Here is a 15,881-nt window from a genome sequence, read left to right on the forward strand (position 1 = left end):
AACTCGCTGAGCGTTAAGTGGAATCAGGTATCAATTTAAAATAAACATTATAGCAAAATAGCACTAAGCAAAACAGCATCAGGTGGGAGTTGCCTGTATAAGAGTTTGGGTGCTATTTGTTAATAATAGCCAAAGGAGCAAACCCAGGAGGTTGTGAAGACTGAAGGCATCATCCTGAGTAAAGGCATGGAACAAGACTTGGCAAGAATACCATGGAATGTAAACAAGTTTCAAAGGAAATATGAAGTCAAAATAAATTCTTTTTTCAAAGTAAATAATATTACCTGTTCAGATTGTATGCTATTATACTACAAGGCATTTTTGGGTGTCGTCTGTCACAAACGTGGATGAAGATGACAGATGGTCTGATCTCTCTATAATCTATCCAAAATAGCAAACCAAAAAAACCCTGCCCAAAAACAACTCAATCCTAGAGGCATATAAACTTACTAGGTGCCTCCATTTTTATTTATAAACTTACCTAGGCATTTGAAATTCTGTTTTCACAAACCAGAACTGCTCTGATGTAAGCAGCTTGGTGCCTAGGAGTGCCTAACCCCAGTTCCTGTGGGTCCAGAAATTGGTAGAGTGATCCTTAAAGCACCTAAGGGATATGACTTGTTGGAGTGCTCAAAGCAAACAGAAGTCACCTAGTGACAGCTTGAAGCCAGCACATAACAGTCGCTTCCATTTCCATTCAGACCCATAGCTGGAAAAGATGGTGGTACCCATCCTGCTCTGCTGTGTGCACTCCTTTTAGCTCCTTGAATCATGTGCTTCTCAATGACCCAGCTTCAACTGGAGCAATGGAGAGTGTCCCCATGTAGCTTAGCTGGTAATGTGGTGATCAGAGCCCTCCTGGGTGGTGGAAAATGTGGATTTGAATTTCCTGAGGCTAAAGAAGGCCTGTTAACCAGGTCTCCCATATCCTGGATTTGTGTTCTAACTACAAGGCTGTTACATGAATAATGGGCATCACTTGTTCCTCCTGCTTTATTTAAAAAAAAAATTGAGCTCTGCTCAGTTCTTCTGAAAAATACATGTAGGTGCCTGTCCTCAAGAGTGTGTTCTAGGGTTGGGATTCCATGTGGATAGGAGAGGTCTGGCTCCCTTGCAGCACTGATACAGGTGTCTGAACCCCAGAGAGAGGGGAGTTCAGGGATGTCAGAGATGGATCCAGTACTTACCAAAGAGGGATATAGGAGTAGTAACCCTCACTGCAGGGGTGGCTGCACCCCTTGCTCCCAGCCTCCGCCCACACCACTGGGCAAAATGTAAGTTTGTAAAGTAAGTGAAAATACCGTTGCTGCTGCTTTCTACACTCCTCGAGTGTGTGGAAGCTCCAGACCCAGGTGGGATGAGTGGGGCCTTGGTTCAGCTGGGGCGGGGGCAGTGGCAACAACATAGTAGGAGAGTATTATATTTACTCAAATAGGAGACAACCCTGATTTATAAGATGACTCCCCATTATTTGGATTCTGTATATGGAAAACTTATACATTTGTTACAGTTTTCCAGGTATAGAATCTGATTATTGGAGTTTTGCCTCATATTTGTCCCCTTCCCACTGCTACAGCAGGGAAAAGAAATATGGGGATTTGGTAGACCCTTTGCCCTCTATCTTCCCTCTGCAGCCCCTTCCCACCCTACCCTTATTGTCAGGCCCTGCTCTCCCAGATCACATAGAAGTGAGGAGCAAATATAAAAACAATAATATTGAAATTAAATATAGCTGTTACAATTTCTGTATAGTACCCATACACTTAATTCATCCAGAATTGATGCATGTTACCTTTTTCTGAAACTGCTGCAAGTTTTGGCACATAAACAAACTTTTGAGCAGCACTGTGGCAGTAACTTATATGTAATCCAAACTTTTTTTGCAAAACTATTTATTTCTATATATCTGTGTGTATATAACTGGTCCTCTAACAACCTGTTTTGTGACCACTGTGGTTTACCTGACAGTCCAAAACACACTTTTACAGTTACATCATTCTTATTCTCATTACAAAGATTGTACTGCATACCTGCATTTTCACCTGCCTGTACGCTCATCACTGTCACTTTGAAACTGTCACAGTTACATACAGAACTACTTCAGTCCTCTCCTCCTTTTCTTCCCCTCCCCATCCCCCCATTTGCCTAGGCCTTTCACTCATCATTGTCATCTTCATTGCTGTCTTCAGAGGGCTTGCCTCTGTCAAATCTATGCCGGGCTTCTGTCTTCCATACAATGTTTGCCATCTCTTTCCTGTCCTCTTCTACTGTCTTTGTGTAGTACCACTCAGTCCCACTTTAATACAGTCCTTGGCTGGGAGGTCTGTGTGTCTATTTATGAGCAAGTTTCTGGTCTTCCATAGGGTGTTCTTGAAGCAGGAGATGATTTGGTCAAAGCGCACTGTTGAGGCTTCTTGCTGCTTAGTCAAATACCCATACAAAACTGCCTGTTTGTCACCACCAAGAGGAGCATGCGTATTCTCTTCCACACATTTCTGGTGTATGGGCAGTCCCAGAAAAGTTGGTCTATTGTTTCTGCCTCCTACTAGCAGGACTGCATGGGGCAGTTGAATGAACCGCTCTGCCCTGCACTGTTTTTCCATGCTTGCATGAGGAGTGCCCAGTGGACAACCTGCCACTGTGAGTCTCTGTGCTTCTTCTACAGGTCCTTATGGAAAATTTGTTCCCACATGGCTTGGCCACTGTCACCAGATAGTAGGTCCAGGGGCGATATGACGTCTTGGCCTCGCCACCTCCTGCATCTTGAGGTGGTTTACCAGCATTGCTAGGATCTCACTGTGACATTTGTATTTGTCCCAAAAGCGTTTTGGGACTTCGTAGAACCATGGGAACTCCAAACTGTTTATGATATTAGCCCACAGCCAAAGGCTTGTGATTTACCAGGTAGTTGGTTGGGCTGGGCCCCATCAAAATCAACAGCATTTCAAGCCATGGTGACCCCACAGCTCAGCGCTGCTTAGTAAGTGTGTGTACTCCAGATATCCAGATTCCTCCCAGATAACGGAGGAATAGGATGCAATCAGACCTAGACAGGTTACAGGGGTGGGCGGATGAGAATAGGATGGGATTCAACACCGACAAGTGCAAAGTGATGCACCTGGGGAGGAGTAACTGGCACCATACCTACAGGTTGGGGAACTCCCTTCTTGTCAGTGCAGAGGCAGAATAGGATCTTGGAGTCGTCATTGATGCCAAGATGAACATGGGCCGGCAGTGTGGGAATGCAGTCAGGAAGGCCAACCGTACCTTGTCATGCATCCACAGATACATCTCAAGTAGGTCCAAGGAGGTGATCCTCCCCCTCTATGCGGCACTGGTCAGGCCACAGCTGGAGTACTGTGTCCAGTTCTGGGCGCTGCACTTCAAGAGGGATGTGGACAACATGGAGAGGGTCCAGAGGAGGGACACTCGCATGATCAGGGGGCAGCAGGGCAGATCCTATGAGGAGAGGCTACAAGACCTGAAGCTGTTCAGCTTCCACAAGAGAAGGCTGAGGGGGGATCTAGTGGCCTGTTACAAACTAGTCAGAGGGGACCAGCAGGCACTGGGGGAATCCCTGTTCCCCCGAGCACTACCAGGAGTGACCAGGAATAATGGTCACAAGCTGGCAGAGGGTAGATTTAGGTTAGATATCAAGAGGCGCTACTTCATGGTCAGGGCAGCTAGGATCTGGGACCAGCTTCCAAAAGAAGTGGTGCTGGCTCCTAACCTGGGGGTCTTTAAGAGGAGGCTAGATGTACACCTTCCTGGGGTCATTTGACCCCAGTACTCTTTCCTGCCATGGCAGGGGGTTGGACTCGATCTGCTCAGGTCCTTTCTGACCCTAGAAACTATGAAACTATTGTGCCCCCCTCCCCCCACCAAAGGACCCATGTGTTAATTAGTCCCCCCTCCAAAAACTTGTATGCTGATGAGGCATAGGGCAGCCTGGTCTGGATTCACCTCACGGAGGGTGGGGCCACACTAATCATATGCGCCAGGCTGAGAGGGGGTGAAGAAAGGGATCCTGGGTGAACTGTTTGGGGCCCCCTTTGGTGGTGTTTGCTAGAGATTTAAGGCTGGTGAAGAAACAGGAATCACTGGAAATGGGAAAAGGAAGTCAAAATGTATTTACAATGTAGTGGCTAACCATACCTTGAAAAAGAGTTGGTACCAAAGGGGACTGTGGTTAATGAGCATTATCATATATCTTAATCAGATAGGCTATGCTATGCTAGTTTATCTTTGCCTTTTGGCACCAAGGGGAGGGTCTCAGGCCCTCCCAGTGCTGCTTTGTACTGCAGCATTTCTAGGTCTGGTGCCAATTTCCTGTAGAAGGAACACCTCATTTTTAAAAAAAAAATTTTAAGGGACCAAAAATAGCTTAAATCAGCATGTTTGCTCAATATGAGCTATGTATTTTATAGTTAGTCTCCATATTGTCTCCATTTAATCAACATCATAGTTCATTTCCATTGCTGAGCACATGCTGCTTTTTGCTGCAGTTTAATGAGAGACAATGTATTTAGTGAGATTTCCTTGTATGTGATTATAAGACGAGAGACTTTCTTCCCCATGCTAGTGTGGAGGGAGGGAAATCTTGTCTTGTGTTCAAGTGAAAACAGTAGTCCCCACCCCTGCCTGGAGCAGCCACAAGGAAGAGGAGCCCCCCACTCCCCACATCCATCTATGCTTTTGTCCCCCAGCCCAGCCCAACTCAGCCCAGCCCAACGCCCGTGCAGAAGTCAAGCAAACCTCTGGTGCTTTCCTGGCCCCAAGTCAGCAGAAAAATGAAAGAGGATGGGAAGGAAGGGGCAGAGAGAAGGTGTGCTTCTGAGCAAGAAGAGGAAAGGAGGAAAGATTTTCACATGCTCTGGAAACTTTAAAAATTCCATGGAGGGTTCTGTGTTGTGATGCATACTGCAAAAGTGCTGCTAAGGCAAAAACTATCTTTAAGGTACATGCATACCACATAGTGAGAATACATAAGGGACAATCCATCTTGAAGAACTTCAGTTGACAGTAATTTATTTATCAATTAGGACAGTTCTGATTATTCTTGACACCCATGTAAATGGTTAATTTTCTTTTGAATTGGAATTTATGAGCCTCAATGATTTCTTTTGTTTGGAAGTTTTGTACCTATGGTAAAAGTTTTTCTGTTGCTTTTTTCCTATGTCATAAAATGGGGAGAGCCAAAGTTTTTGCCTGCTCCAATTCATTTTATGGGCTTTTATCCTGTCTCCTTTTTTTTATACCAACCAGTTCATTGGAATCGAACAGGGGATCCCAAAGCCTCTTGAAGTTGATCCTGGGCAGTGGGGGCTGAGCATGCATGTGCATGCATGCACCCTCCACCCCCAGCCCCGCAGGTCAGTCGGTGGAGGAAGGAAGGGGTAGAGGCCCAGGGACGCATGTAGCGGGGCTTGGAGCATAAAGCCCAGTCTGCTGTGCACAGATCAGGGTGGGGGGGCAAATGTCTCCTCCAAAAGTGGGGCAGTGCCAGCAGCTGCAGTAGCTCTGAGGTGCGGAATGGGGCAGGGGCAGCTCCTGCACAGCTGAGGTGGGACGGGGGACAGAGCTGTGACCTGGTTGTCTGGGGGGAGGGAACACAGCCTGTGAGAACACGGATGTGTGTGCCTGCAGGTCTGCCTGCAGGCTGGGGCGGGCTGGAGCCGGTGCAGTGCTTGGCTCTTCCTAGCACTCTTCCAACTGCAGCTGTGAGAGTAGGACTGCTGCCTCCCCCCTCCCCCGTGGCCCTTCCTCCCCTCAGACTTACCTGCTGGGTGGGGGGAGGGGATAGATCTTTGGTTCCTTTTAAATTCCGAAAGTGATCTCCAACTTAAAAAGGTTGGAGACCACTGATTTATACTATTTCATAGGCAGTCTCAATTGTGGCCATTCAGCTTTATCTGCAAGCTTTCCATGCTCTTGATTATTCTTGATGCCCTACTATAAACCTTGTTAAATAAGTAAATCATCTGTAAATATTACTTTCTCATTGTTTCCTCTTGTATCGTGTCATTCTTTTGATATTAGTGCAAGACCTAAAATAGAACCTTGAGTTACCCTACAGTTAACCTTCTGCCAAACAGGCATTGATTAGCTTTTTGAATATCATAATCTCATTTAATGCCAACAAAATTATGACTTATACTTTCTCTGTTCTTCCATTGATTAAGAAGAATTGAAAGGATTGTGGTGAGACTACTGTGGCATGATTTGGAAATTGTTAGATTTCCTTAACCCTCTCTATCTAGAAATTAATGTAGTAATTGTTCAGATGGTTTGATTACCTTCTCATGATAACAGGAAATTATCTCCAAGATGTTCTATTTAGTTCAGTAAGAATCCTTTGATAGCCTTGATTGAGAGATTGCCTTAGCTTGTTTAGGCAGTCCTTTCTAAAGTGGTCCTAGTGTTCCCTGGCAAGGAAGTTGAAAAGAATTAGTTTGAACAGTTGTTTTGTTGCTTGAGCCTCTCTTGCACATGGTTCCACAAGACTGTTTAATTATTAATTCTGCACATAGCTGGGACATTATTAGAAAAGCATGGTGATTTGGGTTGGAGTATCACCAGGAGATGGATGACACATCTTCCGTTTTCTCGTTTTCAATACAATTGGGTACATGTTTCCCCAGTGCCAAACTGAAATTGAAGTTTGTGTGAGAATATGCAGGTTTAGTCTGTCTAAGAAAGGCAGATTTAGGAGGGTGGAGGAAGGAACAGGAGGGCTATAGGATAGCTGCTTTATTCATTATTTAAAGAAGGGATGGCCAGCCTGTGGCGTGCGTATCACATGTGGCCTGGGCAGCCTGTGTGGCACACAGCAGATTAGAGGGGGGGAAGGGAGCAGAAAACAAAGTAGCAGGTGGGGCAGGGGAGCACAGGCCTGGAAGAAAGCAGAGCAGCAGATCAGGCAGGGGGAGTGGGTTGGAATGGTACTTGGGGAAGGGTGCAGGGCTAATTTGTAGCATTGAGGCAAACTTCTTTGCCTTGGCATGGATGTCCAATGTTTGCAAACACTGGAAGCTGAGCATATTACTTTGTATCCATTTTTTAAAAGTATAATTATGTTGGGAAGCTTGAATTGCAGTATTTACAGTTAGGACTGTATTGAATTAGAAAAGACAATACTCTAGCTTTTTAAAACAAGGACTATATATCTTTAATTATATTTGGTACTTTCATTCTTAATTGATGCTTAACATCTAAGGACTAGATGAGTCTTTTGTCCCCCGGACTTTAACTTGAAAATCAAAAAAAGGTTTTTCAAAATACAACATGCATTTATTTTTATATATTGTCTGACAATTATTAGTTTGAAAATATAATATCTGATGCTACATTGATGGCTAATAATAATGATATAATCATGCTAAGTGAAAAGGTAGCAGCAACCATAGGAAAAACATCACCCAGAGTAAAAGAGTGCTAATTTTCAAGTCTTAAAAATGCTTCAGACAGGGTCATTATTAATTATGTATTTGTTCATTTGGAAGTTTGATTTTTAAGCATTGCTATCCTCATTAGTAAATACTGGATAAGTGTGAATTATTTAGACTTACCTATTTTAATCTGCTTTTTAAAAGATTTACTTGGATGGTTTAACTTCCTTTCACTCAAAGTACTTTACATTATTATGAAAATGCATGTGCAAAATTCAAATGAATTGCTATCTACAGAAAAATCTCACTCAACTCGTATGTTAGCTATGTCCCTTTTAAATGAGGTAATTGGCATTAAAGAGCACCTGCTGATCTTGGAATAAATACTTTTGCTTAAGCTCTTACCCAACATAGTTAAAACTCTTCTTTAGCACTTGGATAAATGAAACTGGTCATAATTTTGTTGTCTAAGAATGTCTGGGTCACAACTTTCTTAGCTAATAAAAGAAAAAGGTTGACATTGGTCTCTTCTGTTCTTTCATCTTCATGCTGATAAATTTTTCCAAAGTCCTGTTAGTGAAGTAAATTATTTTTTTAAAAATCTCTTGATATATTCTTGGAGTTTGCAGTCTTTTCTGCTACTTCAATTTTAACAAATTATTGTTAGTACCATATGTATTTTACATTGTTCTTAATCAGAATGCAGAATTTGGCCAACTTTAACCCTAGTCATTTAAACATTTAATTCTTTTCAGAATTTTACTTACTTCAGTAGTCCTGTTGGTGTCTGTGGAACTACTCATGTGAGTAAAGTTATACGCGTGATTAAATACTTATAAGCTCAGGGGTTTTGTCTTTTTAAGAAAATCAGTGTGTTTATAATCATTGGAATTGGAACTTGTCAAGCTTAGAGCATCATTGCAGAAAGTGTTTAAATGCCCATTAATTTCAACAGAATTATGTTAACAAATAGAGGACAACTTGCCCTCAGGTAAATCCTATGCTTTTACAGTTCACTATAAAGTATTAAATTATATCAATTGATGTTAATGTGAAAAGATGTGCTTAGGCAAAGATTTTTTGGTTCTTAAACTTCAGTGCTACAGATTTATATGCCTAACTATGTACTTTGAAGGTTCTGATTAACTTGGTAAAAGCACATGTGAACAAGTTTTCAAGGACTGGGACCTAAATGCATTTCTCTTAGAGTGCCTTATGAACATGGTGTTATTGCATGCCATATTTAGTGTGTTTGTGGCGCACGTATGCTCATGTGCTTTCTCTCGCTCTCTCTCCCCCCCCCGTCTTTCTTTGTGCCTGCCTTCCTTCCCCTATCAAAATATCATATCAAATATACTTAGTTTTCAGAAAAAGAAGGATTTTCCTCTCCCCACCGCTTTCACTCAATTCCTACAGTCTAGCTTATCATGGCTCCTGGCAGTGTTTTTAGTTTTTGTTCTGTGTATTTGTAATGAATTGAGGAGTCTGTTTTGCAGTCCTAACACTGCAAAAGTTAGGAATTTTGGTTGATGCTCTGAAATTCTTGTGGTGAAAATTGCTCTATTCACCTTTTGCTAACAAGGCTTCAGAAGTAAACCCACCTATCAAATTACATATGACAGAGAGCTGTCAAAGTACAATCATTAAGTTAACTACAGTAAGCAGTTGGCTTAGTGAGATGGTTAGAGCTGAAAAAAGCTACTTCTGCCAACTGGTGTGCTTGGACTTTGTGAAGTACAATGTGGAGAAACCCTACCAGCTGAATAATACCGTATTTACTCAAATATAAGGTGGTCTTCTCCCCCAATAATTAGAAAATTCATATGTTTGTTATAATCTTGCAGGTACAGAATCTAGATATTGGTGGTTCTCCTTGAATTTGTTCCCCTCCCATTGTTTTACAGCAGGGAAAATAAATCTGTGGGTTCAGGTAGCCTCCTTCCCTTTGCCCCACAAATTCTTCTGTATATAGGCAAATTACTACAGGTACCTACAGATTTTGTTCATCCAGAACTGATGCATGTTACCTTTTCCGGAACTGCTGCTGCAAGTTTTAGCACAGGTACTCTATAAACACACACTATTAAGCAGCAGCCCTTGTGTACCTACTTATATGGGCAGAGGTCAGCAACATTTTTAGCTGGAGTGCCAAAACTACCTCAACCCTGACTTACACCTTGACTTGGTGCATGAGGGGCCCGATCCTTGTTGCTGGTGGCAGGTATACTAGTGCCTTTGGGCAGACAGAGCTGCCTCAGCCCCTTCCCTGACCTGTGCCCTGAGGAACCCATGCAGTTGCCACCAGAATGGAGCCAGTGCCAGCGTGCCAGAGCCCAGGCCAGCTATTTGCAGCCTGCCCAGAGCCTGTTGCAGCTGCCCAGAGCCTGGGTCAGTTGTGGCATGCTGAGCAAAATGGCTTTGCATGCCATGCTCTGGCACATGTGCCAGGGGTTGCCAACCTCTGATATAGTAAAAAGTATACATGATATTAGCCAAAATCAAAAAGGCTCATACTTCACTGGTCTGAGCCCCAGCAGAGTCAACAGCATTTCAAACCACGGTGATCCCACAGCTCAGCACTGCTCAAAATGTGTGTGTACTCCATATACCGCCCCTTCCCCCCCACAGGATCTCTATGCTAAGTAGTTTCATAGTTTCATAGTTGGTAGGGTTGGAAGGGACCTGAGCAGATCATGACCCCAGCAAGGTGTCTGTCTAGCATCCTTTTAAACACCCCCAGGGTAGGAACGAGTACCACTTCCCTTGGAAGTTGGTTCCAGATCCTAACTGCTCTGACTGTGAAGTAGTGCCTCCTGATATCGAGCCTGAATCTACACTCTGTCAACTTCTGGCCGTTATTCCTTGTTACTCCCAGTAGTGCTCGGGGGAACAGGGACTCTCCTATTGCCTGCTGGTCTTCCTTGGCCAGTTTCTAGATGGCCACCAGATCCCCTCTCAGCCTTTTTCTTGTGGAGGCTGAACAGGTTCAGGTCTCGTAGCCTCTCCTCATAGGGCCTGCCCTGCTGCTGCCTGATCATGCAAGTGGCCCTCCTTTGGACCCTCTCCATGTTGTCCACATCTCTCCTGAAGTGCGGCGCCCAGAACTGGATGCAGTACTCCAACTGCGGCCTGACCAGTGTCGGATCACCTCCTTGGACCTGCTCATGATGCATCTGTGGATGCATGACAAGGTGCGGTTAGCATTCCTGACTGCATCCCCCCATTGGTGGCCCATGTTCATCTTGGAGTCTCTTATGACTCCGAGATCCTTTTTTGCCTCTGTGCTGATGAGAAGGAAGTTCCCCAGCCTGTAGATATATTGCTGGTTCTTTCTCCCTAGGTGCAGTACCTTGTACTTGTCAGTATTGAATCCCATCTTATTCTCATCCACCCACCCCTGTAACCTGTCCAGATACAATTGCAGCCTGTCCCTCCCTTCTAGCGTGCCCACTTTTCCTCACATCTTAGTGTCATCTGTGAATTTGAACAAGGTGCTTTTCACCCCCTCGTCCAAGTTGCTGATGAAGATATTGAACATTGTGGGCCTGAGGACCAAGCCCTGGGGGACCCTACTGTGCACATCCCTCCAGGTCAAAGATGACCCGTCCACTACCACTCTCTGGGTGCAGCCCTCCAGCCAATTAGTGACCCATCTGTGTAGACCACAATTTCCCAATTTTTTAATGAGAATGGGGTGAGAGACAGTGTCAAAGGCCTTCCTAAAGTCCAGAAAGACTACATCCACTACAACACCTGCATCCAAGGATTTTGTGACCTAGTCATAGAAGGCCACCGGGTTGGTCTGACAGGACCTGCCTCTAATGAACCCATGTTGGTTGCCCCTAAACATACACTCCCCTACTTGCCTGTCACAAATGTGCACCTGGATAATTTTCTCCAAGAGCTTCTCCAGGACTGAGGTAAGACTAACAGGCCTGTAATTTCCTGGGTGCTCCTTCCTCTTTTTTTCTTTTTGGCTTCTGCTCATAACTGTAACCTGGTCGTCTTGTCCTGGAATCCTCCAAAAATTTACATACAGCTCAGGCACAGGGCAACCTGGTCTGACTCCACCTCATGGAGAGTAGGGCTACATTGATCAAATGTGACGGGCTCAGATAGAGGGCAGCAAAGGGATTCTGAGTGAACTGTTTGGGGCTCAGTCTGGTGATGTTTAAGGCTGATGTTGACATAGGAATAATTAGAAATGAGAAAGAAATGCACAGCTCAGCTGTGGGAGTAAAGAGGAAGTCAAAATATATTCAATTTAGTGACTCACCAGGACTTGAAAAAGTCGACGCTGAAGGGGACTGTGTACAATGGTCATTACCATATATCTTATTCAGATGGGCTACACTTAACCTATCCTTATGCTAGGTTGCCATCAGCATTCTGTAGGCCTCTTGGGCTAGGATCAAGTGTTCAGCTGAAAACCTGCTCAATGCCTTAAGGGCAGAGATAGGGATCAACAAAGTGTCAGGGTGTAAAGAGTGAAGGAGGGAGGCCTGAAGTTCAGAGCAATTTCAGTGGTAGCAAGTAACCAGGAGGTGAAAAGTGAAATGAAGAGTGGAAAAGAACGTCTAGAGACAGATGGAGAGTGGACGAAGGTGGAGAAGCAGAGAAAAAAGATGACAAAGACGATAGGAATAGCAGCGGAAGTAGCAATGATGACAGAGCCAGTGGCAAAGAAGGTGACAGGGAGAGAAACAAGGCCAAAGGGAAGACAGGAGTTTGAGGCAGTGGCAAAAAAGGTGACAGGGAGAAGAACAAGGCCAGAGGGAAGACAGGAGCAGAAGAGAATGGGATATAGGCTGGGAACAGCAGGAGAAAATGCATTGGATGAGAAGCAGAAAGTGGCAGGAGCACAATGGAATGTTGCCCCACTGGGAAGACACAGAAGATGCACTAAGAGATGTCAGCGAGGATCAGAGACTGGATAAAAGCAATGTCAACCAGTGACTGGGTGCAGACAGGATGGACAATGAGCAGATGTCACTTCATAGACAAGGTATTGCTTGAAATATTGGAAGTGCAGGCAGGCAGAGCCTCTCACTAGCCTGATTGTTTTCCAAAACAGAAACACTTGGGAATTTACTTACTGGAACAGTAAAGGGTATGAAATTTTTTGGAAGAAACATACAGAGGAATGCGGGAGGGAGCAATTAAGAGGGATAAAGTTAATAGGGGAAGAGTCAAGAGAACGAGTGATTTATAGTATTGCATGTATGTATGTGAATGTATATAGGTTTCTTAGAGTCAGAAGATATAGAAAGGTGGATGGAATTGCATGTGCAAAAAGTAATGTTTGTAGAGAAGGTGAGAGACAAATACGATATTTGGGACAGGGTCATGGAGGGCACAAATTATGTTGAGAGCAAACAAATGGAGCTCAAGTTGCGTGCAGCACTTCCTGTCTGTGAACCAACTGCGGCGCCACCAGAGTTTTATAATATACCATGGGCAACCAAAGCAGTGGCAAGGAGGGACACCCGTCCGCATACTATCCCTTCATGGTGTGTTACAGGTGTGATGGGAAGGGGCATAGAGCTGCAGAGTGCCAGGAATCCCTAAAATGCACTAGCTGTTGTGGGGAGGAACACCTATTCTGCAGGTGTCCCAAAGCAAGCAAGGTCGGACCCCTTCAGGAACAGCATGAATCAGAAAGGGATGCTGAGGGAGAAGAGGAGGGTAAGATGAAGTAGAAATGGTGGATGAGACTCCACAGGAGGCAGGAAAGGAGAAAGAGAGGCATGTAATATCTGTAATTGAAATAAACCTCAACATCCCAGGTTGAGAGCCAGATGTGACCCGACATCGTAATCGTGAACAAAGAGGCCAAGAAGGTCGTGATCATGGACATAACCATCCCCTTCAAGAACCGGCACCAAGCCTTCACCGACGCCCGGGCTCGCAAGTGTGATAAGTATGCTCTGCTGGCCAACATCCTGAGGGGCTGCGGCTACCACGTGACAGTCAGCGCACTCGTTGTGGGAATGCTTGGAGCTGGGGACCCCAGCAACGAGAGCATTCTGTGTGCCTGCCGTGTCTCCTCCCGCTATGCCAAGCTGACGCGCTGCCTTGTGGTGTCCAACACCATCCACTGGTCCCGTGACATCTACATGGAACGCATCAAGGGCCACTGCCAGTACTCTGACCCCCCTCCCCCCCCCAGATGAACCGCCGCCAGACTGGACCCAGAGGAGACGGCCTGAACCCCGCCTCTGCACCAGATGGACTTCACTTTGAGAGGATTTTTCAGCAATGGACAACCCCACTCCACCTGAACACGACTCCCACGATGAGACTCTATATGGACTGAGACACTTTCTTCGAACTACTTCCTCCACCATTGCAGACCATTGTATGGGTTTGTGGTGTTGTTTCTCTCTCAGGGTTGCGAACCCCCTTCCCCCACTCCCAGGCTTAGTTGGCTAGCATTGTATTTTTTGTAGCCTAGTTGTGTTCCCCTCCTCACCCCCATCCCTCTAATGTTGGGCGATCTGTATTTCACTTGGGCGATTTGTATTTCCCTACTGGCTTTGTCATCTTTTTGGACTCACAGTCCTAAATGTCTACTAATAAAATTCAATCTGTAATTGAGGTGGTTCAAGAAGAAACAGGAAGGGGAAAGGGGAGTGGGAGATAACCCAAACATGGAGGTGGTGGAGGGGAAAAGAAGAAATCAAACAAGCAGAAGAATGGAGGTGGAACAAATAAAAAAGCTTGGGAGTAAGGGAGGGAAAAGAAAGAAAATGCAGGGAAAAGAAACCTGAAAATGGGGGGAATGAGTCGGAGTCGGAGCCAGAGCCAGAGAACAGCTTTCCACCACTAACTCCTCTGGGCTCCAGTTCAAAGGAGTGAGCTGAAAGTGGGAAATGGTGAGGAGGTGGGAAAATGGAAGCCTTCCTAGATGCCAAGGCAGCCAAGTAGCTTGCAAAAGTGACAGGCATAAGAGTGGGGGATGGGGAGGAGTCCACCACAGTGAGTAGCAGCACCAGCAAACCTTTAAGGGACAGGGACACTCTTTAAAACCAGCACAATAGCATTGATTATAGCATCTATTAAAGTCAAAAGTGTACTAACAAGGAAAAACTGTGAACAGATCGAACCAGCGTTAAAACAAGTAAGGGCAGACATAATCTATCTACAAGAATGTGAGATACTGGGGGAAAGGGATTATAAGCACTTTGAGAAAAGGTAAAGATGGGGACTGCCCTGGTGATCAGGGACAAATGAAAAGAAAGCAACTGGAGTGGCAATACTATTTAAGAACCCACAGGTGAAAGCAAAGCAGGTAGAAGACGTAAGTGGCAGACTGCAACAAGTGATACTGTCAGTTGGGGGAGCAGAATTAGATGTATATGCACCATCAGAGCAGGAGGGGAGAAAAGCTCTGCTTGGAAAACTAGTAGTGGGAGACCTCAGGTAATAGCGCAGGACTTCAACTGCATACTAGAAGTGGGTGACAGAACAAGGGAAGGAGGAAATGGAATTATAGGCAGCTCATCCAGATTGTTAGCAAATATAGTAAAAGAAGAGTCATTAGGAGATGTGTGAGCAAGGGAAAAAATTTTCACAAAGACTCTGACCCCAGCGGAAAGAAATGGTCAAGAATTGACTTCGTGTTCTATCAAGAGAAACAGAGATAAGGAAGAAAGGAATTGTAATTGTGGCATTTAGGGATCACCAGATGCTGAAGGCAAAACTGAACCTTGGTAAAAACCTGCCTGTATGTACCGCCCCTAGTCTCTTTCCAAGTACCCCTGGGGGTATGCATACTCCTGGTTGACAACCCCAGTTCTAGACTGATCACTGAGTCCTACTGGGTAGAGTGATTTTCTTTAACCTTTACTAATCTATAGAGGAGCCCCTGGGAACTCCATAGGGCTGGGCCTCTAATATAGTCCATGGTCTTTTGTGACCTGTTTATAAAACTTTTCTGAAAAGGTTACATGAATATATTGTCTCAAATAGTATGTAATTAGAAGTTATAATCCCTATTCCATGATGATATTTTAGAGCTTTAACATATCTTAAATTAAATCTATCTTTATATTGTTTTTTCATCAAAAAAGGCATCTTAACAAAAAATACGATTAGATAAAAAATCTTATTTAAATTTTAAAAATCAAATTTATTTTTTAAAAATCCTTTTTTTTTTTATCATCAACTCTGCTTTATTAGCATGTGTGAAAACTAATTTATGGAAAGTAAGAAACCTCTGAGTTATTAAGGGGCTGGCCTTCACTGAAAGAGTGCCTGAAGCTAGGGCTGCATGAACTGAAATAGTACATCAATTGGGACAAGGAAGAGATTCGAGAAGAAGAGGCAGAGAAGTGGAGGAAGGAGGACTGGACACACTTGTTTAACTGAACTAACAGAGAGAACTGATGAGAGGGGCAGAGCGTTTCAGATGATTACTGAGGTGGTAGTTTTTCATGGGATTCTCTGAAGAAAAAGAGCTATGTAAGTGTTTTTGTGGGAAGTGTTATGATT

General features: G+C 44.4%; 1 protein-coding gene across 3 annotated transcripts in view; it reads left to right on the top strand.

The window, feature by feature from the left end:
* Positions 1–15,881, top strand: part of KLHL5 (kelch like family member 5) — a 142,917-nt gene that overhangs the window by 37,161 nt on the left and 89,875 nt on the right. For 2 of the 3 annotated variants that reach the window (XM_090035763.1, XM_090035764.1), the window contains exon 4: positions 8,144–8,191. The exons of the other annotated variant lie outside the window; for it this stretch is intronic. In XM_090035763.1, coding sequence (XP_089891889.1) covers positions 8,190–8,191 — 2 coding nt within the window. In that variant the 5' untranslated portion in view covers positions 8,144–8,189. The remainder of the gene's footprint in view (positions 1–8,143; positions 8,192–15,881) is intronic. 3 annotated transcript variants of the gene reach the window in all.

Source organism: Crocodylus siamensis, chromosome 2 (genome assembly GCF_052110815.1).
Source record: "Crocodylus siamensis isolate JL-2025a chromosome 2, ASM5211081v1, whole genome shotgun sequence".
NCBI classification, from domain to species: Eukaryota; Metazoa; Chordata; order Crocodylia; family Crocodylidae; genus Crocodylus; species Crocodylus siamensis.